At 41.3% G+C, this 25,111-nt stretch overlaps 1 protein-coding gene across 1 annotated transcript in view; it reads left to right on the forward strand.

The window, feature by feature from the left end:
* Positions 1–7,804: 7,804 nt before the first annotated feature.
* Positions 7,805–25,111, forward strand: part of LOC124545088 (protein takeout-like) — an 81,761-nt gene continuing 64,454 nt past the window's right edge. The window contains exon 1 of the mRNA XM_047123898.1: positions 7,805–7,911. Within this exon, the coding sequence (XP_046979854.1) occupies positions 7,848–7,911 (64 nt within the window). The 5' untranslated portion in view covers positions 7,805–7,847. The remainder of the gene's footprint in view (positions 7,912–25,111) is intronic.

Here is a 25,111-nt window from a genome sequence, read left to right on the forward strand (position 1 = left end):
TTTATCATGCCTGTATTTCGTTTCAAAATCAAATTTTCACTGTATATTTATTAATGTTTACGATTCCTTACCTCAATCGTTAAAACGGTGCGCTTATAGGATCACTTTGTTATCCGTCGGCCTTTCCTTCTACACTGCTGGCCACCGTAAATGCAACACCCTGAAGGAAGCATCCGAATCAAGTGAAATTTACACCATGGGTTTGCAGCGATGAGATATGCAACTGATTAGAATTTCAGCGCAGACGCACATCACGCGCGCCTGTGGCGCCACCTCATAGCGCCATTTAAGGCTTGGCGATTTCGACGAGTGTACGTTCGGCACTTGTGTTTACCTTTTGGTTGTTTCACAAGACGATCAGTTATGCCTCGTAGACAACAGCGAACATCGTTTGATCAAGTATCCGAGTTCGACAGAGGAAGGATAGTGGCTTACCGAGATTGTGGATTGTCATACAGGGAAATCGCTAGTCGTGTTGGACGAAACCAGACAACTGTAATGCGGATATGTGACCGTTGGATGCAGGAGGGTACGACGGACCGACGTGGTCGATCGCATTCACCTCGGTGCACCACTGCACGTGCTGATAGGCAAATTGTGCGCATGGTAGTGACGGATCGCTCAGTGACATCCCGAACCATAGCACAGCACATTGCGTCTGTAACGCATAATCCAGTGTCTGCGCGTACCATCCGACGCCGTTTACAGCAGAGTGGTCTGTCCGCAAGACGTCCATTGCTTCGTCTACCATTGACGCAGAACCACAGAAGTCTCCGTCGCCAATGGTGTGATGACAGACGGATGTGGACGGCAGAATCGAATGACGTTGTCTTTACTGACGAGGCACGCTTCTGTCTGCAGCACCACGATGGTCGGATTCGAGTGTGGAGACACCGTGGAGAGAGGATACTGGACAGCTGCATTATGCACCGCCACACTGGTCTTGCACCGGGTATTATGGTATGGGGCGGTATTGGATATTACTCTCGCACGCCTCTAGTACGCATTGCCGGTACTTTAAATAGCCGGTGCTACATATCCAAGGTGCTGGAGCCAGTTGTCCTCCCTTACCTTAAGGGCTCGGCCACAGCCATATTTCAACAGGATAATGCGCGACCACACGTGGCACGCATTGTCCAAAGGTTCTTCGTCAATAACCAGATTGAATTGCTTCCCTGGCTGGCTCGCTCTCCGGATCTTTCGCCGATAGAAAACATGTGGTCCATGGTTGCTCAACGAGTGACCCAGATTACATCCCCAGCTGCCACACCAGATGATCTTTGGCAACGTGTGGAAGCTGCTTGGGCTGCTGTACCCCAGGAACACATCCAACGTCTCTTTAACTCAATGCCGAGACGTATGGCAGCGGTGATCTCCAACAATGGCGGCTACTCTGGCTACTGATTCTGGCAGGAACCACATGTCACAGACGTCTGTAAACGTAATCATTTGGTACTTGGTCAACATGTTATCTACAAAATAAATTTTGTTGTGCTACCTCTTGTCTTTCTTGGTGTTGCATTTACGGTGGCCAGCAGTGTATTAAGAAAACTTTTTCTCAGAAACGGGTAGAGACGTCAGGTCAGAAAGGTCTGCGGTCCTTCTGTGGTGTCAACCATTTTGAACTTCTCAGTCAATGCAGACAATAGTTACTGTCATTTATGTCAGATGTTTACTTACTCCAGAACACAAGCCATAAAATCTAAAGAGGAAATACAATATCTACATACATAATTAAGTCTGTCCTCAGAGCGCTATTCGTTCTCGTACTTATCCGTTTTTGTTTTTTCATGTAATGATGCAGCACTTTAACGGATGCTTCTGACTAAAAGTAATGATACTGGTATTTGTACTTATTCTCTGTGTAATTACTGTGCAGTTTACGCCAATGAAGCAATTGCTGCCCTGCAGACTGACACTAAGGTTTCAAACTCATATTTTATCAACATATGCGGACTCTTCAGATAATCTTATGACTCGACTGCATGCGAACTTCCTACGCGAAGCCGTAACAGTGACTCGCTCCTCGGATATAAGGCCGGATGACCACTAACGCTTGAGCACTTCAGAACGAAACCGCAAGACGCAACCCGCTGCTGAAAAATGTGCACTCAGCTTTCAGTGTTCCCACGAATCAGGTTAATCAGCGACGAGTAAGCCATACAAATGACTACATGATACCATTGGCGACAGTAGTAACCTTCGCCTTGTGTTATGTCATAGTAAGTAGCTGACGTTCACTATGCTTCAGCTACTAACTACAGAAAGACAAGTCCTCTTTTACCAGTTTTAAAGTGGAGAAATGAAACTGCTTTATGCAAACACAATGAAGTAAAATCACTTCATACATATTGTAAATATAAATAGTTTCCAGTGCTTCGGATTATGAAATTTGTATCCAAATTTGCTTTATCAGTAGCTTAATTTTTTTTACCATAAACAGTGTCGTGTAGAAACTAAAAGCCTTATATCTTGAGGAGACAATTTTATTATACGTGTTATCCTGAAACTAAATACGATTGAAATATTATTACAATCAAATAAGGTCATGACTCAAAGTTCACTTCAGTTTCTACTGTCTTTGTTGGTGGAGATGTGAAAATTTCATTCTAAAATTGCATCTTTTTCCACAATACAAATTAAAATTTTTTTAAATAGCATTCATTTCAGAGATGTTTATGGGTAGTCTGGCTTTGTAATCAGGTTGCTTGAGGGATTCTAAATTGTGTCCTCGGAGTCTTTCACGACGGCATACCTGAATAAAACGTTCTCGGTTTTCCAGCTGCGTCAATTCAAATAAAATGCTCGAGCTTTCGATGGCCATCTCCGCCATCGTCGTCAGGAGTTCACTGACTGCCGGGGCTGTTTTTTTTTTTTCTTTTTTTTTTTGTCCTTATTGAGTTTCGATTCCCCCTGTAGGGGGCGGGCTGGCAGTAGCTTATTACGCCGCTCTTCAGCCTGCAGAATTTGTTTTAAAAAGATGAAGATAATAAAAAATAACAGTTGGCGATAAAATCGGTGACTTAAAGGTACAATGGCAGAAAATTCTGGAACTTAAAACATAAAACACATGGTTGATGATGCTAATAAAATACACAGGAAGCAGAAAAATAATAGACAGACAATTAAAACACACGGCGACAGTCTGGTTTATGTTCACAAGAGATATAAAATGCACACCCAGCGACAGCATGATTTCTGTTCGCAACACTGTGGAAAGACTCACAACACTGAACACTCACTTGAACACTGCACTAAAAAGTTGACACAAATATGACATACTACAGCCGAGAGCAGGTGGGGGTAAACTGGACAGATGATGGGAAAAAAAGGTGGGGAAGGAGAGGAAAAGTGAAGGGGGGAGGAGGGAAAGGAGTCAATGGAAGATGAGGGTCCATAAGAGGGGTGGGGGGGGGGTGCTGAGCAGACGTGCCAAGGAGTGGGGAAGGCAGAGGAGGGGAATACAAAAGGACTAAACCGGGGTTGTTACGGTCACTAGCTTATGCAGGCATGATCACATCATCAGCAGCCAATCAGATCGATCCAATGTGGCGCGCGCGCGTAAGTCGACCCAGGCAGCTCGCGGCAGCACCGGTGACGTCAGGTGGCGCCAGGGGGAGGCGCCACGTTTGAAACTGCCGCTCCCGCGTCGCGCATCTGTCTCTGCTTTCTTTCGATGTCCAACGCCCGTCCCCATGATGTCATCATGCTTATATAAGCGAGTGACCGTAACAGCCCCGGCAGTCAGTGAACTCCTGACGACGATGGCGGAGATGGCCATCGAAAGCTCGAGCATTTTATTTAAACTGACGCGGCTGGAAAACCGGATTCTAAATTCATCTGAATATTCCTTCAAATAAAAGATGTCAGCTCACAGACCATTGATGTTCATCTTACATTAAGCTATCTTCGGTGAAACTAGTTCATGCCACTGATAATTTGATGGAACAAAAGACGTCTTTCGTTTCTTTGGAACACCTTTTCCATAAGAACAAGACAAAATTTGTCTCTGAATCCAATATGACGTGCATCATCTCACTAACAGCGTAGTATTCTTTCTGTTCTCTCAGTTTTTGACAACATTGACATCACAATAGCCAGATCCTACAGACAAACTAATGTAGTGGAAACATGGGCACAACAAAACAAATGTGCATATAACATCACGAAAACAGCGACAGTACACCCCGTCAAGAAGAGAAAATCATTACTAAGAACTAAACTACAAATATCAGGACAGAACATCCTATGGACAAAGAAACCCAAATACCTTGGGATATATTTGGATAAAGCATTGACATTCAAAGAAAATACAGTACAATGGAAAAAAAACTGTGGAAAAAATGATGAACGCGAACCATTTTTCAGAAGCAAAGAAATGAATATAAAAATGAAGAATGCAACTTTATAAATAACAGTTTAACTGATAATTCTACACTGAAGCTCCAAAGAAACTGGTATAAGCATGGGTATTCAAATACAGAGACATGTATACCGGCAGAATATGTCGCTGCGGTCGGCAATGCCTACATAAGACAGCAAGTGTCTGGCGCAGTTGTTGGAACTGGACTGTTGGTGACTGGAGACATGTTGTCTTGTCACACGAGTCTCGTTTCAAACTGTATCGAGTGGGTGGTCGTGTACGGGTATGGACATAAACTCATGAATCAAAGGAACCTCCACGTCAGCTGGTGGAGGTTTTGTAATGGCGTGGGTCGTGGGCAGTTTGAGTGATATGAGACCCCTGATACATCTAGATAAGACTGTGACAGGTGACACGTACGTAGGCATCCTATATGATCACCTAAATCCATTCATGTATATTGTGCATTCCGACGAACTTGTGCAAATTCAGGAGGACAATGCGACACCTCATACGACCAGAATTGTTACATAGTTGCTCCAGGAGAACTGTTCCGAGTTTAAACACTTCCATTGGCCACCAAACTCCCCAGGAATTAACATTATTGAGCATATCTGGGATGCCTTGCCACGTGTTGGTTTAGAACTGATATCCAGCCCCTCGTACTCTTAAGGATTTATGGACAGACGTGCTGGATTCAGGCGTCAATTCCCTCCAGCACTGTTTCAGATTTTGGGACAGTCTTTCAGGATGCATGGTGTCAATTCCCTCCAGCACTACTTCAAACATTAGTCGAGTCCATGCCTGTCGTGTTGCGGCACTTCTGCGTGCTCACGGGGCCCCTACACGATATTAGGCAGGTGTTTTTCCGGCTTCAGCGATGTCGGAGATTTGATGTTTTACCGGATTCCCTATATTCAAGGTACACTCGTGAAATGGTCGTACAGGAAAATTTCTACTTCATCGCTACGTCGGAGGTGCTGTGTCCCATCTCTCGTGCACCGACTATAGCACCACGTTCAAACTCACTGTAATCTCGATAACCTGCCATTGTAGCAGCAGTAACCTATCTAACAACCGCGCGAGACATTTGTTGTCTTATACAGGCGTTTCCGTCCGCAGCGCCGTTTTCTGCCTGTTTACGTATCTATGGATTTGAATTCACAAGCTTATACCAGTTTCTTTGGCTCTTCAGTGTATATGGCGATTTACTGATCGTACCAGCAATAAGTGCAAAATGAATAAGCAGGGATGGCTAGAGGACAAATGTAAGGATGTAGAGGCTTATCTCACGAGGGGTAAGATAGATACTGCCTACAGGAAAATTAAAGACACCTTTGGAGAACGGAGAACCACTTGCATGAATATCAAGAGCTCAGATGGAAACCCAGTTCTAAGCAAAGAAGGGAAAGCAGAAAGGTGGAAGGGGTATATAGAGGGTCTATACAAGGGCGATGTACTTGAAGACAATATAATGGAAATGGAAGAGGATGTAGATGAAGACGAAATGGGAGATATGATACTGCGTGAAGAGTTTGACAGAGCACTGAAAGACCTGAGTCGAAACAAGGCCCCCGGAGTAGACAACATTCCATTAGAACTACTGACAGCCTTGGGAGAGCCAGACCTGACAAAACTCTACCATCTGGTGAGCAAGATGTATGAGACAGGCGAAATACCCTCAGACTTCAAGAAAAATATAATAATTCCAATCCCAAAGAAAGCAGGTGTTGACAGATGTGAAAATTACCGAACAATCAGTTTAATAAACCACAGCTGCAAAATACTAACACGAATTCTTTACAGACGAATGGAAAAACTGGTAAAAGACGACCTCGGGGAAGATCAGTTTGGATTCCGTAGAAATACTGGAACACGTGAGGCAATACTGACCTTACGACTTATCTTAGAAGAAAGATTAAGGAAAGGCAAACCTACGTTTCTAGCATTTGTAGACTTAGAGAAAGCTTTTGACAATGTTGATTGGAATACTCTCTTTCAAATTCTGAAGGTGCTAGGGGTAAAATACAGGGAGCGAAAGTCTATTTACAATTCGTGCCGAAAGCAGATGTCAGTTATGAGGGTCGAGGGGGAATGAAAGGGAAGGAGTGGTTGGGAAGGGAATGTGACAGGGCTGTAGCCTATCCCCGATGTTATTCAATCTGTATATTGAGCAAGAAGTAATGGAAAATAAGAGAAAAGTTCGGAGAAGGTATTAAAACCCATGGAGAAGAAAGAAAAAATTGAGTTTCGCCGATGACATTGTAATTCTGTCAGAGACAGCAAAGGACTAGGAAGAGCAGTTGAACGGAATGGACGGTGTCTTGAACATCAACAAAAGGAAAACGAGGGCAATGGAATGTAGTCGAATTAAGTCGGGTGATGCTGAGGGAATGAGATTAGGAAATGAGACAAAGTAGTAAAGAATTTTTGCTGTTTGGGTAGAAAAATAACTGATGATGGTCGAAGTAGAGAGGATATAAAATATAGACGGGCAATGGCAAGGAAAGCGTTTCTGAAGAAGAAAAATTTGTTAACATGGAGTATAGATTTAAATGTCAGGAAGTTGTTTCTAAAAGTATTTGTATGGAGTGTAGCCATGTATGGAAGTGAAACGTAGACGATAAATAGCTTAGACAAGAAGAGAATAGAAGCTTTCGACATGTGGTGCTGCAGAAGAATGCTGAAGATTAAATGTGTAGATCACAGAACTAATGAGGAGGTATTGAATAGAATTAGGGAGAAGGGGATCTTGTTTCACAACTTGACTAGAAGAAGGGATCGGTTGGTAGGACATGTTCTGAGACATCAAGGGATCACCAATTTAGTATTGGAGAGCAGCGTGGAGGGTAAAAATCGTAGAGGGAGACCAAGAGATGAATAGACTCAACAGATTCAGATGGATGTAGGCTGCAGTAGGTACTGGGAGACGAAGAAGCTTGCACAGGATAGAGTAGCATGGAGAGCTGCATCAAACCAGTCTCAGGACTGAAGACCACAACAACAGCAACCACAACCAGCAGTAAACGGTGTGCTTACCCATTTGGACCTCTTTAATGCGATAAAACAAATTCTGAAAATATTGGACGTCTTTATCTTCGGCAATTGGCAATTTAATTATATTTTCGACTGTATCCCAAATCGATCGGTTCAGTGTTGTACTTCACTTATCTAGTCCTGTGCGTGGTGTGTCTCCTGCACGAAGCAATAAACTTTGTAGCAAATGAAACCGGGTTTCAACAGAGGCTGCAGGGATCTGTTGCCTGTAGCCAACAGACGGGTGCTGGCTCACCTTCAGCTTCGTATCTGTACTTTTGTCTACAAGTTGTGCGAAATCGTAGCCTTGATGCGACTTCGCGGCGACCGGTTACTCAGGGGTTCCGCAACGACCTTGAGAGCGGACCTTTAAGAACTAGGGACCGACCTGCCTTCTCCGCCACACGTCTTCCGGCTCCAGAGACGTCACGTTGCAGCTCCAGCCACCATGGGGTCCTCACAGCTGCCGCTAGTGCTGCTGCTCGTCGCCTTCGCCGGTGCCGCTCAGCTGCGTGAGTGCTTACCGTGCTTGTCCGCAAAAGTCAGAGACAGCCGAGGTGCAGCCGCATGGCGTTCTGAGCTGAGGAGACTTGTCCACTTTCACGTCACTACTGCCGTGACCAACAGCCAACAGCCAACATGGTTTCCATTACCGTCGTTTTCATTTATCGTGGCTCTGTGGATACGTACAACAGATGCTATTGCCCTTCTAAATTGAAACTGTTTTTTCATTTGGTGACCGTTAACCCACGGGATACCTTCAACTGTGGCAAATATGAGGGCTTCTCCCCGTTTAATTCACGTATACAGTTCGAGAAGAAATATTGTCTAAAAGCCTTAATACGACCTTCGCGATACTTAGAGGAGTGATACGCAGAGGACAGTAGTGTACCCTCAGAACCGCCAAGTAAAGTTGATTCTTGAATCTTACTAAGGGATTCACGAGATTGTTTGTGTCTACCTGCGTGCGTTTGCCGGTTCAGGTCTTTCAGTATCTCCGTGACTCCAATAAACGTGTGACCAACTGTCATGTCCTTCCGTGTTCAGAACCCCCTGTTAATAGTAGTTTGTACAAGTCCCACACAATTGAATAATTCTGGAATGGCTCATAAAATGGTTATAATACAGTAGCGAATCAGTATTGCAATTACCTGAAATTGTATTATCAGCTTTGATCGCACGAAACAAATATGGCCACGACTTCAGTGAAGCAAATGTAAGTTAAAATGTTAAACTCACTGCTGTGTGCATGTACATCTGTACGACTACTCTGCAACCCACAATTAAGTTCCTTTTAGAGGGTTCATTGAACCACGTTCGAGTTATTTCCCTACCGTTTCACTCTCGAACAACCCGCGGAAGAAGCGAGTGCTTAAATCATTCTGTGCAAGCACAGATTTATCTTATTTGTTATGGTGATCATTTCTTCCCATTTAGTTTGGCAGCCAACATAACATTTTCATTCTCTGAGAAGAAAGTTGCTGATTGGAGTTTTGATGCGATAACGTCTTTGCTTTATTTGCTGACATCCCAGGTCGCGTATCATATCCGTGGCTTTCTCTTTCCTATTTCGCCATAGCACAAAACGAACTGACCTTCTCTGAACTCTTTGAATGTCCTCCATCAGTCCTATGTGATGCGTATTCCACACCTCACAGCAGTACTCCAAAAGAGACGGACGAACGTAGTGTAGGTAGACTCTTTAGTAGATCCGTTTCCTTTTCTAAGTGTTCTCTCAATGAATCGCAGTCTTTGGATTCCTTTCCGAACAGCTTATCAGTGTGACCGTTTCCTCTTAAGTAATTCGTAATTCTAATATCTAAGTAATTTGTAGATTTTACAGCTTTTATGTTTGTGTGATTTGTCATGTAGCCGAAATCTAGCGCATTCCTTTTATGGCTCGTGTGGAAGACTTCACAGATTTTGTTATTTAGAGTTAATTGCCACTTTACGCACCATGCAGATATCCTGTCAAAATCATTTTTTCGTTTAGCTTTCGTCGTGAGATGACTTTACAAGACAATACATGACAGCATCACTGGAAAACAGTATCAGAGGTATTCTAAGGTTGTCATGTACATCATGAACAGCAGACGGCTTGTAACGCTTCCTTGCGGAACTCCAGATATTGCTTCTGATTTACTCGATGATTTTCCATCGGTTACTACGAAATGTGACCTTTCTGATGGGAAATCATGAAACCAATGCGAATTGATTCGACAGTCCATAACACGCACTTTGATTAGAAGTGTATTGTGAGGAACGGTGTCAAAAGCCTTCTGGATATCTAAAAACATGAAGTTAGTTTGACATCCTCTGTCGATAGCACTCATTAACTCCTGAGAGTAAAAGTCTAACTGTGTTTCACAAGAACGATAGTTTTAGAATTCGTATTCACTCCTTGTCCACAATCGTTTTCTTCGAAGCAATTCGCAATGTTCGCAGAAAGCTTATGTTTCAAAATCCTACCGAAAATCGACGTTGGTGAAATGTGTGTGCAATTTAGCGGACTACTCCTATTTTCTTTGCCCGCATCTCGTGGTCGTGCGGTAGCGTTCTCGCTTCCCACGCCCGGGTTCCCGGGTTCGATTCCCGGCGGGGTCAGGGATTTTCTCTGCCTCGTGATGGCTGGGTGTTGTGTGATGTCCTTAGGTTAGTTAGGTTTAAGTAGTTCTAAGTTCTAGGGGACTGATGACCATCGATGTTAAGTCCCATAGTGCTCAGAGCCATTTGAGCCATTCCTATTTTCTTTCTCGGGTGGTGTGGTGGTTTTTGCAACTTTACAATGTATAAATTGCTTATGATTGTTAAGTACACAGCTAATGTGTCAGTATACTCCAAAAGGAAATCGACTAGAATACAATCTGCATTAACCTGCTTCGCTGCACCAAGGATATCTACATCTTAGTTACACCTGTTGGAAGTTGTTCTGGAATATTTACTTCGTCTTCTTTGCTGAAGGAATTCCGGAAGACCATATTTAGTAACTCTGTTGTAGTGGTACTGTAACATCGCCATTGTTATCGCACGGTGAAAGTATCGGTTGCGTCTTGGCGCATATGTAATTTACATTCGATCAGAATTTCTTTGGATTTCCTGCCACATTTCTATTTGAAAGAATATCGCATTGAAGATACCACTGAATTTCGGGCTCGTGTAAAACTGCACCGATCTTGGTGGATCTGCTTACATTTACTACACTGAAGATGGCCACACAGCGACCGAAATCCCGAAATCTAGATCTGCAATAAACATTAATTGTGGGTGATTACTGCACGCTTAATTACTTGAAATTATATACCTTCACCCTCTGCCTAAATAACACCGGCGCCAAATAATACGGTAAACGCCCGATCCAATGACACTCTATGACCATTGAATCTCGTTTAAACACACTTTCTGCCACAATCGATAGCAGGTGAAACGGTTAAGACGTGATAACACCATAATAATATGATGTTTTTACTAACTCGCTGTCTAAGCACCTGTAATAGAGCTTTCGGAATCTCAGATAACTCAGAAATGTGCTAGAATCACAACCTGTTGTCACAGACAAGAACGGTGACTTCAAATGCTACTTCTTCGCTCGCATCAAAATAATTCAATACAAGAACAGTAATTCTATTCAGACTATATGCCGCTAGCCTCAGTATTGCTTTTGTCTATGGGAGGCGACCTAAGACACACACATTCACACTGACATGAAAGCAGAAGCAAATATGAAATAAAAATACATGGGTAGATAAACTGGAGTCTACTGAATTGACGTGTCTTAATATATGCAAGGTCTCTTTTTCTGTATAGGACTAAGAGTGTATAAACCAAAGTGAATTATCTACTTGTGTTGGTCAGGCGGTATGCTAAGATACAATTTAAATAAAGACGGCAACAGTGACTATCTATAGAAATATTAATACTGTTGCATGTGACACCGTGTCATATCAGTCATGCTCTGATTTCGTTAAAGATAAATGTTTGTCTAGACTATGGCAGATTAACTTATTTACTACGTTAACCATCTGGAAACAATGTAACAGAATCTTGAAATGGCAAAATTTTTATTCTATTTAGCACTTTACAATTAAATATATATGTTTTCACAGTCCATAAAAGCAGCGTGACCATAGCTTTTAAATGTTGAAAATTTAATTTTGAGAGGAAAATGTTTGGCGTAACTGTTATTCTTTCGCGTAACTGTTGTTAATCTTGATGGTCTTTTACTAATGTAACATCAGTCAATTAACACGCAGAAAGTCTGCTTTGAGATAAATATTCATGAAGCTGCGAAAAATAATGTCTGCCGTTAAGATGAATCATTGTCATTTTTCTGGATTCATCTGGGACGCCGCTCTTCTAGCTGAGAAGCACTGGTGTCATCGCATGGCAGACGTTCGGTCACTCACGGGAGGAAGACAATATGGCACGATGCTATCTAGTAAACGAATGAATTAAATTTAAAAAAATTGCAAATAATACCCACTGCCACTCCGATGACATTCTCGTCGACAAATTCTCATTATCTAAACCTTTTAAATCCTAGTGGAAATAGTTTGGGTCTACAATGTGCCGGGGGATGAAATATAAACATTATTTCATGCAAATAGCTATGGATGGTCATGTAATGATATGTTTAAAAGACGTGTCCTCACTTTATTAATATTTCACTTTCAAAGCAAATGCACACTTCGGGCCTCATATAAACTAAATTAACGACAGCCAATCTAATCACAGTTCCCCTCTTTCGATTACTAGATAAGCGATAATAGCCACTTTTCGCAACACCGTCCGTATTACCGCTGTAGTTTCCAGTCCCTCCTCAACCAAAGTAAAGCTGACACCTGTTCAGTACACTGCTCAAAAATGACTCTGAGCACTATGCGACTTAACTTCTGAGGTCATCAGTCGCCTATAACTTAGAACTAATTAAACCTAACTAACCTAAGGCCATCACACACATCCATGCCCGAGGCAGGATTCGAACCTGCGACCGTAGCGTCGCTCGGTTCCAGACTGTAGCGCCTAGAACCGCACGGCAACTCCGGCCGGCTCAGTACACTGCCTCGGCGAGTCCACAGTGTACTCGAGTTTTCTGTTGACGAAAAGTTCTCCTTGTACGTTCGTTGTATTGATAAAGTTCTAATCTTCTTGTGTCGATCTACCGTCAAACTCTGTGGTGTAGTAACTTACCTCTTCCATTTTCTTCTCTTGTAATTTTCCCCTCTTTCGAATCCTAAGACTTCATCGAAAATATTAAAGCCGTATTTCTTCTCGAAACTCCGGTAATCACTGCAATAGTGCAGCTATGACGGCTTTTTGGGGAATACTTGCGACCCGTTTGTTTCAAACAATCTTCTGACTTTCACCTAAAAGAAAACTGTCTCTCTTTCTGGGAAATTGGCACTCTTTTCACAGATTAAACTATAAGTCTTCACCCATGCGTTATTACATTACCGAGCCCCAGCACCAACTAAGTTTGGTTGCCACGTCCTTCTTAACAAAATCTAGCACAGATAAAACTTCTTCTACCGGACTTAAGCAAATTTTCTGCATAAAAGTTGTACAAAATTAAAGTTACATTGAACGTTACTAGAAATTTACAGGATACATCAAATTTCGTTTACATGTAGGTAAAAATAAAAGATGAATTATAGGAGTACAAAATATATGTAGTAATTATTGAAAATGAACTGTGCTGTTCTGTGCCGGCGAAAATAATAATTCTAGTCGCAGGACTATTTTGCTAGCTACCTCTTCTGCTGACTAATCGCATTTTACAAGTATCTCATCAACGTAGTGCAGTCTGTCATCTACCATGGAGCCTACTGCATTTTTTTCATATCCCAATAAATTGTTACATCCAGATATTTACATGAGTATACTGTTTCCAATTTTGACTCTTTGATACTGTAATTATAGAGCACATTTTTCGTTTTGTAAAATGCAACTTTTTTAAGTTTATGAACATTCAGAGGAAGTTGTCAGTCTCTGCACCACTTTCCATTCATATCAATATGTCACTGAATATTTATGCAGCTTTTTCAGACATCAGATAGGTAAAGTCTGTGGTAACGTTGGCACTGACTAAACCAATGGTTCCTAAATTTTCTGAGAGCATTGTCCCTGAGTGTAAGCAGATAGCAGTTGGTGGCCTCAGTCCTTCTTCTCGCATCATCAGCGTTACCGGCTAAGTAAATTTTAGAACGAGAAAGAATTCCCTTCGAACAGAAGACAAGCGATACTTAGATTTTGTACGTGATTAGCAACTTACAGTGCATCGCGAGTGCTACCTAATAGTCATAAATGAAAGCTAAGCGTCGACATTGGGGGTAGAACTTACTAGAAAACATTCTTCTATACCAATCCTCTCCTTACCGATATCCTATATTCCCATTTAAACCAATAAAATTGACATGTTTACACTATACTTACTGCTTTTAAATCACATGGTTGCTGGGCTCCTTGCCTCTGAAAATATAGAATCTGGAAGTTTTCAGACATACCGTTATTGCCTTGTGCTTGACCACCACAACCAATAATAACTATAATAATAATAGTAATAAAAAACCTAGGGGTAGTACCAAAATATTGTAGTTTGCATTGATAGAATATTCATCCGGAAACTACAAAAAATTCTCAATTCTAGGATATCAACAATTATCTGTGGATACATCACGCAGTGCCAGGGGCTTGGCTAGTGTCCAGCTGGTGATAAAATACGAAATCCAGGATTACGAACTCATTTATTGTATTTATTGCTAAAATATGTAAATCACGAAAATTATCAGTGTTTGAAAATACAACAAGGACAGATAGAAATCTGCTCATGAAGTGACGACAGGAAGAAACAACTACAAAAGATGTGGAAATGCACAAGTCTTCGGAACCAGTGGCTATTTCTTTTGGCAGGAGGTTCTAAGGGAAAAAAGTATAACAATAATACTGTGTAGGCGCTATAATAGTGAACCAGCCATTACATGGTTACTGTTGCTTAGTTTTAGTTTAGTTTAGTTATGTAATGTTCTGTAGATCATTTAGAATATTATTTTATCGATATGATGTGGAAAAAGTCGGATTAGAAGATATGTATACACACACATGAATAGTGCTGATATTAATATTACCAAAAATTTTAGTTCTACACATGCAACTACATTTAGAGGAACCAATTTCTTTACCAGTTTTCAAACAGAAACTCTTTCATGGAATAGAGGGAGTTGTCCAAAAGAAATGATTTTAAGCTAGATTTAAAACTAGATTTGCTACCTGTCAGACACATTATGTTGTTGGGCAAATGATCAAAGGCTTTTCTTGCTGAATAATGTACTTCTTTTTGAGCAACTGATAGCTTCAATAACGGATAGTGAAGGTCATTTTTCTAGTGTTTTACGTACGAGCATCACTGTTATTCACGAATTGAGATGGATTATTTATAATGAATTGCATTATCCAATATATGTAGTCTGATGGTGCAGTTAAAATATCCAACTCCTTGAACAGATGTCTGCATGACGTCCTTGGGTGAACACCATTATTTATTCTGACTGCTATCTTTTATACAATCAATACTTTATGTCTTTATAGCCGATAAAATTATTCCATAAGACATTAATGAGAGGAAATAAGCAAAGTACCTTAGGAGGCTGATCAGTTTATTACCAAGACTAGCGATTATACGAAGAGCGAAAGCAGCTGAACTTTTTTGTTTGGGAAGCTCATTAATATGCTTCTTCCAGTTCGAGTTGTCATCAATGTGAACACACAAAAATTTGGAGAAATCTACCCTGTTAACTGAGCCTTGGTCATATGCTACATCAGTTATCGGTATGACTCTATTCGGTGTACAGAACTGGATATAGTGAGTTTTTCAAAATTAAGGGACAGCCCATTTTCTGAGAACCACTTAATAATTCTCTGAAAGATTCCCTTATCAATATCTTCAGCTGCATTTTCTGGAGTGGGATTTATCGTAACACTCGTGCCATCTGCAAAAAGTACTAGTTCTGCTTGCTGAACGTTAAGTGAGAGGTCATTCACACGAATAAAAACAGCAGAGGACCCAAAATTGAACCTTATCGCACTCCCTTTGTGATAACTCCTCGTCCACTAGGGTTTACCACCCTCCCAACATTATTTGTGTTATTCCGCACAACTTTTTGCTTTCTGTTCGTTAAGTATGATTCAAACCAGCTGTGTGTCTTGCCTTCAGTTCCATAGAACCTGAGTTTTCTAAGAGTGTAACATGATCCACACAGCCAAATGCCTTGGAAAGATCGCAAAATATACCAACTGGAAATAATTTCTTATTTAGGGCTTGTACTATCTGATGGGTAAATCTGCAGATAGCATTCTCAGTCGAGTAATCTTTCCAAAATCTGAACTGTTACATGCTGAGTAAATTATTTTCACTTAAATGTGAGAATACTCTTGAATACTTAACTTTTTCGAATATTTTAGAAAACGATGTGCGCAATCAGATTGGTTTATAATTATTTAAGTCACTCTTGTCCCATTTCTTATGAAGAGGGTTGACAATTGCGTATTTCAGTCTGGAAAAATTCCCTTTGACACCGAAGCATTACATATATCACTAAGGACTCTACTTATGAAATTAGCACCATACTTCAAAATCCTGATAGACTCCATCAACACCACATGGTTTCTGAGTATATTTATAATTCCCTTAATTTCAGTGGGGGATGTTGGTGCTATTTGTAAAAGCCTAAAGTCCTGGGGAATGACATTTTTGGACATATATTCTTGCTTCTTGAACTGAACCCTTTAATCCTAATTTTGCTACTACATTCAGAAAGTGATTGTTAAAAATACTTGCAACCTGTGAATTATCACTCACAACATCATCATTTCGCTTTATTGCTATGGTATGATGTGCACTGTCAGGCTGCCCCGTCTCGCGTTTGACAATAGTCCATATAGTTTTAACCTTATTATCTGCATCACTAATTTCTGTCAGAACACATAAGCTTCTCGACTTCTTAATGACCTTCCTTAAAATATTACCATATCTTTTGTAGTAAGCAAGTAACGGTGGATCCTGACTTATTCTGGCCTGTACATGTATTTCCCTCTTCCTCTTACACGATATCTTAAGTCCCTTAGTAATCCATGGCTTACTTTGTAATGGCTTTTTTGGATAACGTTTCTGGAAAGCAACTCTCAAATATTGAGACAAATTTACGGTGGAATAAATTGAACTTGGCATCAACATCATTTTCTATGTATACTTCATTCCATTCTACCTCTTCCAGGCTGCACTTAAAACTCTGTATCCTGTTCGCATCAATAAGCCTCCCTGCCTTGTATAAACCTGTTTCAAGTCAATAAGGTGCTATATGTGTTATTTCCATTTACTGTGCATCATGATCAGTTAGCCCATTAACAGATGGTTACACATTAATAGTTTCTGCCTGAACACTGTCTGTGAAGCCGGCCGGTGTGGCCGAGCGGTTCTGGGCGCTTCAGTCTGGAACCACGCTACCCCTAAGGTCGCAGGTTCGAATCCTGCCTCGGGCATGGATGTGTGTGATGTCCTTAGGTTAGTTAGGTTTAAGTAGTTCTAAGTTCTAGGGGACTGATGACCTCAGATGTTAAGTCCCATAGTGCCCAGAGCCATTTGAACCGTCTATGAAAATGTTATCGACTAGTGACCTACTATCCTGCTGTAGACGAGTTGGAAAATTTACAACAGATACTAGATTGAAAACCAAACAAAGATTGTAGCTCATTTTTGCTATCCGTATCTTTTAAGAAATCTACATTAAAATCACCACAAACCACTAACTGCTTCCTTTTGTCTGACAGGTAGCTCAATAATGCTTCTAGAACTTTTATGAATAGCTGATAGTTACCTTGAGGGGATCTGTAGATTGTTACAATTACTATAGAAGTAAATTGCAGTAGCAACTAATAAAGCACATGCTACAAGGATCTGATCTACACAAAAACTAATTGTTTCAATATTTCTGACTTTGTTTCAAGTTTTTATATAAGTAGAAACTCCTCCTTTCTCCTTGTTGACTATATATGAATAAGATGCTAATCAGTAATCCCTTAAATTTAACTTCTCCATCCCTGCAGTTACATGGCGTTCAGAGAGACGGGAAACTTCTATACCTTCAGAATTTACCCTATTTTCTAGGCATACAAGAAGCTCATTTATTTTATTTTTCAATCCTGTAATGTTCTAATGAAACGCACAAATTTTATTTCTTTGGATACTAATTCAAACATTATCACACTGTTCTGTTTTAATCTCTTTCAATACTCCCTGTCTGTTACCTGACTCTAACCCAAAAAATGTGCCTCTCTGACTCCAGTAATTACAGGTATTTTGTTCAAAATGGTTCAAATGGCTCTGAGCACTATGGGACTCAACTGCTGTGGTCATCAGTCCCCTAGAACTTAGAACTACTTAAACCTGCCCGAGGCCGGATTCGAACCTGCGACCGTAGCAGTCGCACGGTTCCGGACTGCGCGCCTAGAACCGCGAGACCACCACGGCCGGCAGGTATTTTGTCTTGTGTGCATGTGGCCCCCCTTACATTTTCTGCAAGAAGATCAACTAATCTATCGTTTTCCCTCCTATTCAGGTGTAGCCCCACCTCCCAATTGCATCATCAGGCACAACACAGATATGAGATTTAGTTTCTGCCAACAGTAACTCCCACAGCTCTCTGTTAACACAGTTGACATCCGTATTAATCCAGGGCTGGTCTCCGTATTTATCCAGGGCTGGTCATGGCGCTGCAAAAGATACACAAACCCCACACGAGCGTCAGCTGTTGCTGCTCCTATTGCATTCAGGTCACACCTAATACCATAGTCCTAATTGCTAGCCAGGCTGTTCCTCCTACAATAAGAATATGGTCCTCACCATCAAAATGTTTGCACAAGGCCCCTAGGTTTTCTTTAACCTGGCTAAGCTTAGCACTAGGTTAGACAATGCTTGTGACCTGGTACTCGACTCCTAGCCTATCCTGTAGCAACTGGCCTAGAGCTCTCCCATGACTGCTACCTAACAACAGGACTCTTTTCTTTCTGCTTGACTTTACTCCCGACCTAGCATTACAATTGTTACTACGAGTCTGCTGCACCCTACTTTGCTCAAAAACTGTTTGAGGCTCTTCTGCATCAGGTAACAAATTAAACTGATTGCTCACTGAAAGGTGATTTCTGGGGTTTTCTCCTTCTGGCTAGGACTTGTTACCTGTTCCCAGCTCCCATTGCCTCTTTCGCCCTTCAACCTGTCTAATTCGAAGTACTCCATTTCTAGTTCAGCCTGAAGGGGACAAATCTTTTTTCTCTGTTCCACGATTTTCTTGTCACGGCTATATGATCTACAACTCCATCGGCGAGCCTCATCTGGCACTAAAACAGCTTCCTCGCTGCTATCACCCCACAATTCTGACATTTCACTCCTGTGCTCACTAATCTACGACAACATCAACATTTGTCACACATGACGCTAGATTAAACAATACAAATTGCACTACAAACAATTCCGCTACACCAGTTAATAATTAGTAGAGAGTAACTTAGCCTCCGGTGAGATGCGCAGAGCAGCAAGCGAATGTAAACAGCGTGAAGTTAATGGCAAAAAAAAAAAAAAAAAAAAAAAAAAAAAAAAAAAAAAAAAAAAAAAAAAAATATGGCTCTGAGCACTATGGGACATAACTGCTGAGGTCATCAGTCCCGTAGAACTCAGAACTACTTAAACCTAACTAACCTAAGGACATCACAAACATCCATGCCCGAGACAGGATTCGAACCTGCGACCGTAGCGGTCGCGCGGTTCCAAACTGAAACGCCTAGAACCCTCGGCCACCAGCAGCCGGCAGTTAATTGCTGGCGTAGGTTACAGTGGCAGAAATCACAAAGCGAGTAAGAAACTGAAGAGGCTCGATATTTTCTAACGACAAATTTGAACAGGCGGTATCACTGAATACGAGCTCAAATGAGGAAGGAAACCGGCCTCGCCCTTTTCAAAGGAACCACGCCGTCGTATTGCTGAAGCGATTTAGGGGAACCACGGAAAATATAGATATGGATGACCGGACGGGAAGATGAACCGCGCTCCTGCCGAATGCCAGTCAACCGTGATAAACCCTGTGCCATGTCGCTCAGTTTACTCCGTGTAGTACTATCAGTAGTGCCGTGACCTCACGAAGTTTAATTTGAGTTTTTCCTCTCGTTTACCGTTTAATGCTGGTTTTATCGTTCGATATATTTGTTGATTGGAGTTGATTTTGTTTATGTATTTCTCGTCTTCAAAAGTTGTGTCACGTCCTAGTTAGTGGAAATGGGAGACCTATTCTGTTATTATATGATGATTATCCTATTATATGATGATTATCCTTGTTCTTATGGGATGATTTCCTAAAAAACGGTAGTCTTTTTATATTTGGTGGTATCTTCAGGTTCTAATGTAGCCTAATATTTTTTGATGTGTGTATCGCTCCTTGTAATGTGCGTTCATTACTGAGACCAGTTACGTGTTCGTCGGCCACAAGCATCGTGTTTACTAATTTATGTCTCGCAGGTTTTATACATTGGGGGTTTCCTGTCATTCACGCATTCCGTAATTAATCAGGTCGTTAATGTAATGTTGAACAGTATTGCTAATGTGCTACAGCCTTGCCTTATTCCCTGGTTTGTTTGTAGTGTCAACTTTTGTTAGTATATATTCTTATTTTGGTGCTTTCACCTTGGTATATTTTTATCAGGTGCCTGGGGAAACATCTTCTCCACTACTGGCCAGAGGTTTTCTCTGCTGTGGATGCGGTGAAATGATTTTTCGGACTGGATAATCTGTAAATTATTCATTTATTTAAAATTTTTACCCGTCGCCTGTTGGTGCTGGGACTCGAGATTTTCGGTGGGAGATTCTCTAGTAATTTTGTCTGCCGTTTCACGGGCACGAATTTCTGACGTCGCTCTCCAGTGTAGGAGGCGTCTACAAACATGCTGTCAAAGAGACAGGAAGTCCAGTGATCCCTCATGAAGCATATTTCAAAACTTGTCTTCCGTTACAATTTTACCACCCGCGGTCCTCTCGAGTACCACAGTATCCGCTCATGAATAGTGAAGAACAGTGTCCGTGACTCTGTATTTATTGATGTGGTTCTTTTACCATTTTTTTTCATTCTTACATTGTACATAACGCCTCCGATTAGCCAATTTCTTTAAAGTTAGTTCTTATCATTCTTCGGTAGCCTACTCCCACTCTTTCGAGTTTCTCATTCTCTGTTCATGTCGCTACCCAAGTGTCGGGTTCACACATTTCGGAGCTCCGTTGGCAAAGTATTAACCCAGTTCCATGATCAGATAACAGCGGAACTGCTTTGGAAACAAATCTCTCTCAATCACATCGAGCGAATCGTCTTAAAGGTTAACATACTGGATTACATATGCGGCGCGCAATTCAAAATCTCCATTGGACATCCAGTCTTAGCTTTTAACTGGCTTATCTAAATGCACAAAGGAAGTGACATTTTGTAAGATAACGAAACGGGGACAATACTTCCCCTGCTTCATCTAATTCGAGTTGGTACTCCGTCTCTATTGAACTCATATCTGACGGAACGTTAAAACTTGATCTTTTGTTTCTCCACACCTTACGCTCCTGTTTGAAACATGAATCTTTCGGTTTTCGACCATACTGTGTACTTTTTCAGTCTACTTTACCAGAATTGTACCACCATTTCCACTGTGTCTTCTGCATCACTACAATTCAGCAAATCGACTCTCACCGTTCCACTGTATTAATTCTATTTTTGTATCCTTTACTCTTAGTTCAAATTCTTTGCTAGACAGCTTGCCCAGACCGTTCTTCCGGTGAGATGTAAGGACATGTACATCTACATGAACATCTGCAACTACATCTACATCTACAGGGATATTCTGCAAATCACGCTTAAGTTACTGGCAAAGGGTTCATCGAACCACCTTCACAACAGTTCTCTATTATTCCATTCTCGAACAGCGTGTAGAAGAAACGAATACCTGTGTCTATTCTCGCGAGCTCCTATTTCCCTTAGTTTATTATGATGCTCGTTTTTCCCTACGTAGATTGGCCATTAACAGAAGACTTCCACATTCAGAGCAGTAAGTTGACGAAACTTCCTAGCAGATTAAAACTTTGTGCCGGACCGAGACTAGAACTGGGGATCTTTGCCTTTCGCGGCCAAGTGTAGAGCACTTGCCCGTGAAAGGCAAAGGTCCCGAGTTCGCGTCTTGAGAGAGATCCTGCTGCAGCGAGAAACCCCTTTATTTTAATGATGACCATCCAAGTACTGTATCATGTGCGTAACACTCTTTTCCCTGTTTCTCGGTAAAACGTAACGTGTTGCCCTTCGTTGAAGTCTCTCGATCTACTTCGTCAATCCTGTTTGCTAAGGATCCCACTCCACGCAACAGTACTCGTAAAGACGATATACAAGCGTGGTTTAGACAGTCTCTTCAGTGGATCTGCCGCACCTTCTAAGTGTTTTGCCAGTAAAACAGTCTTCAGTTCGCCTTTCCCACAACATTTTCTATTCGTTTTTTCCAATTTAAGTTGTTCTTAATTGTAGTTCCTAGGTATTTAGTTAAATTTATGGCGTTTATATTTGACTGATTTATCATATAACGGAAGTTGAACGAATTCCATTTAATACGGTACTCTCGCGGATAATCTTACAACTTTCGTTACTTAGGCTCAGTTGCCAATTTTCACCCCATACTGATCCTTTTTTCACAATTTTGCAATTATTTTGACCTTCCGGTGACTTTATTAGGCAATAAACGACAGCTTCCTCTGCAGACAACCTTAACTGCTGCTCCGATTGTCTTCTAAATCCTTTATACAGACAAGGAACAGCAGAGGACCTACAACACTACCCTGGGGAATGCCAGAGATCACTTCTGTTTCACTAGATGACTTTCCGTCAGTTACTACGAACTATGCCCTTTCGATAGGAAATCATGAATCCAGTCAAATAACTGAGACGCGTTTTCCACAAGAACACAATTAGATTGCAAGCCGCTTGTGAGGTACGGTGTCGAAAGGCTTCTGGAAATCTAGAAATAGGAAATCAATTTGAAATCTCTTACCAATAGCACTCAACACATGGTACTAATAAAGCACTAGTTGTGTTTCGCAAGAACGATATCTTCTAAATTCGTGATTATTTTGTGTCAATAGACCGTTCCCTTCGAGGTAATTCATAATTATCGAACATAATACCGACTTTATTGATATGGGCCTGTAATTTAGTGGGTAAGTCCCATTGCCTTTCTTGAATGTTGGAGAGATCTGTGCAGTTTTCAGTATTTGAGTACGGATCTTTCGTCCAGCGAGCGATTGTATGTAACTCTTAATTATGGAGCTGTTGTTGTTGTTGTGGTCTTCAGTCCTGAGACTGGTTTGATGCAGCTCTCCATGTTACTCTATCCTGTACAAGCCTCTTCATCTCCCAGTACCTACTGCAACCTACATCCTTCTGAATCTGCTTAGTGTATTCATCTCTTGGTCTCTCTCTACGATTTTTACCCTCCACGCTGCCCTCCAATACTAAATTGGTGATCCCTTGATGCCTCAGAACATGTCCTACCAACCGATCACTTCTTCTAGTCAAGATGTGCCACAAAATTCTCCCCAATCCTATTCAATACTTCCTCATTAGTTATGTGATCTACCGAACTAATCTTCAGCATTCTTCTGTAGCACCACATTTCAAAAGCTTCTATTCTCTTCTTGTCCAAACTATCTATCGTCCATGTTTCACTTCCATACATGGCTACACTCCATACAAATACTTTCAGAAATGACTTCCTGACACTTAAATCTATACTGGATGTCAACAAATTTTTCTTCTTCAGAAACTCTTTCCTTGCCATTGCCAGTCTACATTTTATATCCTCTCTACATCGACCATCACCAGTTATTTTGCTCCCCAAATAGTAAAACTTCTTTACTATTTTAAGTGTCTCATTTCCTAATCTAATACCCTCAGCATCACCGGACTTAATTCGACTACATTCCATTATCCTCGTTTTGCTTTTGTTGATGTTCATCTTATATCCTCCTTTCAAGACACTATCCATTCCGTTCAACTGCTCTTCCAAGTCCTTTGCTGTCTCTGATACAATTACAACGTCATCGGCGAACCTCAAAGTTTTTATTTCTTCTCCATGGATTTTAATACCTACTCCGAATTTTTCTCTTGTTTCCTCCACTGCTTGCTCAATATACAGATTGAATACCATCGGGGATAGGCTACAGCCCTGTCTCACTCCCTTCCAAACCGCTGCTTCCCTTTCATGCCCCTCGACTCTTATAACTGCCATCTGGTTTCTGTACAAATTGTAAATAGCCTTTCGCTCCCTGCATTTTACCCCTGCCATCTTTAGAATTTGAAAGAGAGTATTCCAGTCAACATTGTCAAAAGCTTTCTCTAAGTCTACAAATGCTAGAAACGTAGGTTTGCGCTTCCTTAATCTAGCTTCTGAGATGAGTCGTAGGGTCAGTATTGCCTCACGTGTTCCAACATTTCTACGGAATCCAAACTAATCTTCCCCGAGGTCGACTTCTACTAGTTTTTTCCATTCTTCTGTAAAGAATTCGCATTAGTATTTTGCAGGTGTGACTTATTAAATTAATAGTTCGGTAATTGTCACATCTGTCAACATCTGCTTTCTTTGGGATTGGAATTATTATATTTGTCTTGAAGTCTGAGGGTATTTCGCCTGTTTCATACATCTTGCTCACCAGACGGTAGAGTTTTGTCAGGACTGGCTCTCCCAAGGCCGTCAGTAGTTCCAATGGAATGTTGTCTACTCCGGGGGCCTTGTTTCGACTCAGGAATTTCAGTGCTCTGTTAAACTCTTCACGCAGTATCGTATCCCCCATTTCATCTTCATCTACATCCTCTTCCATTTCCATAATATTGTCCTCAAGTACATCGCCCTTGTATAGACCTTCTACATAATCCTTCCACCTTTCTGCTTTCCCTTCTTTGCTTAGAACTGGGTTTCCATCTGTGCTCTTGATGTTGATGCAAGTGGTTCTCCGTTCTCCAAAGGTGTCTTTAATTTTCCTGTAGGCAGTATCTATCTTACTCCTAGTGAGATAAGCCTCTACACCCTTACATTTGTCCTCTAGCCATCCCTGCTAAGCCATTTTGCACTTCCTGTCGATCTCATTTTTGAGACGTTTGTATTCCTTTCTGCCTGTTTCATTTACTGCATTTTTGTATTTTCTCCATTCATCAATTAAATTCAATATATCTTCTGTTACCCAAGGATTTCTACTAGTCCTCGTCTTTTTACCTACTTGATCCTCTGCTGCCTTCACTACTTCATCCCTCAAAGCTACCCATTCTTCTTCTACTGTATTTCTTTCACCCATTCCTGTCAATTGTTTTCTTATGCTCTCCCTGAAACTCTGTACAACTTCTGATTCTTTCGGTTTATTCAGGTCCCATCTTCTTAAATTCCCACCTTTTTGCAGTTTCTTCAGTTTTATTCTACAGGTCATAACCAATAGATTGTGGTCAGAGTCCACATCTGCCCCTGGAAATGTCTTACAATTTAAAACCTGGTTCCTAAATCTCTGTCTTACCATTAGATAATCTATTTGAAACCTGTCAGTATCTCCATCCTTCTTCCACGTATACAGCCTTCTTTTATGAGTCTTAACCAAGTGTCAACTATGAT

The sequence above is a fragment of the Schistocerca americana genome, chromosome 8 (assembly GCF_021461395.2).
Source record: "Schistocerca americana isolate TAMUIC-IGC-003095 chromosome 8, iqSchAmer2.1, whole genome shotgun sequence".
Classification (NCBI taxonomy): domain Eukaryota; kingdom Metazoa; phylum Arthropoda; class Insecta; order Orthoptera; family Acrididae; genus Schistocerca; species Schistocerca americana.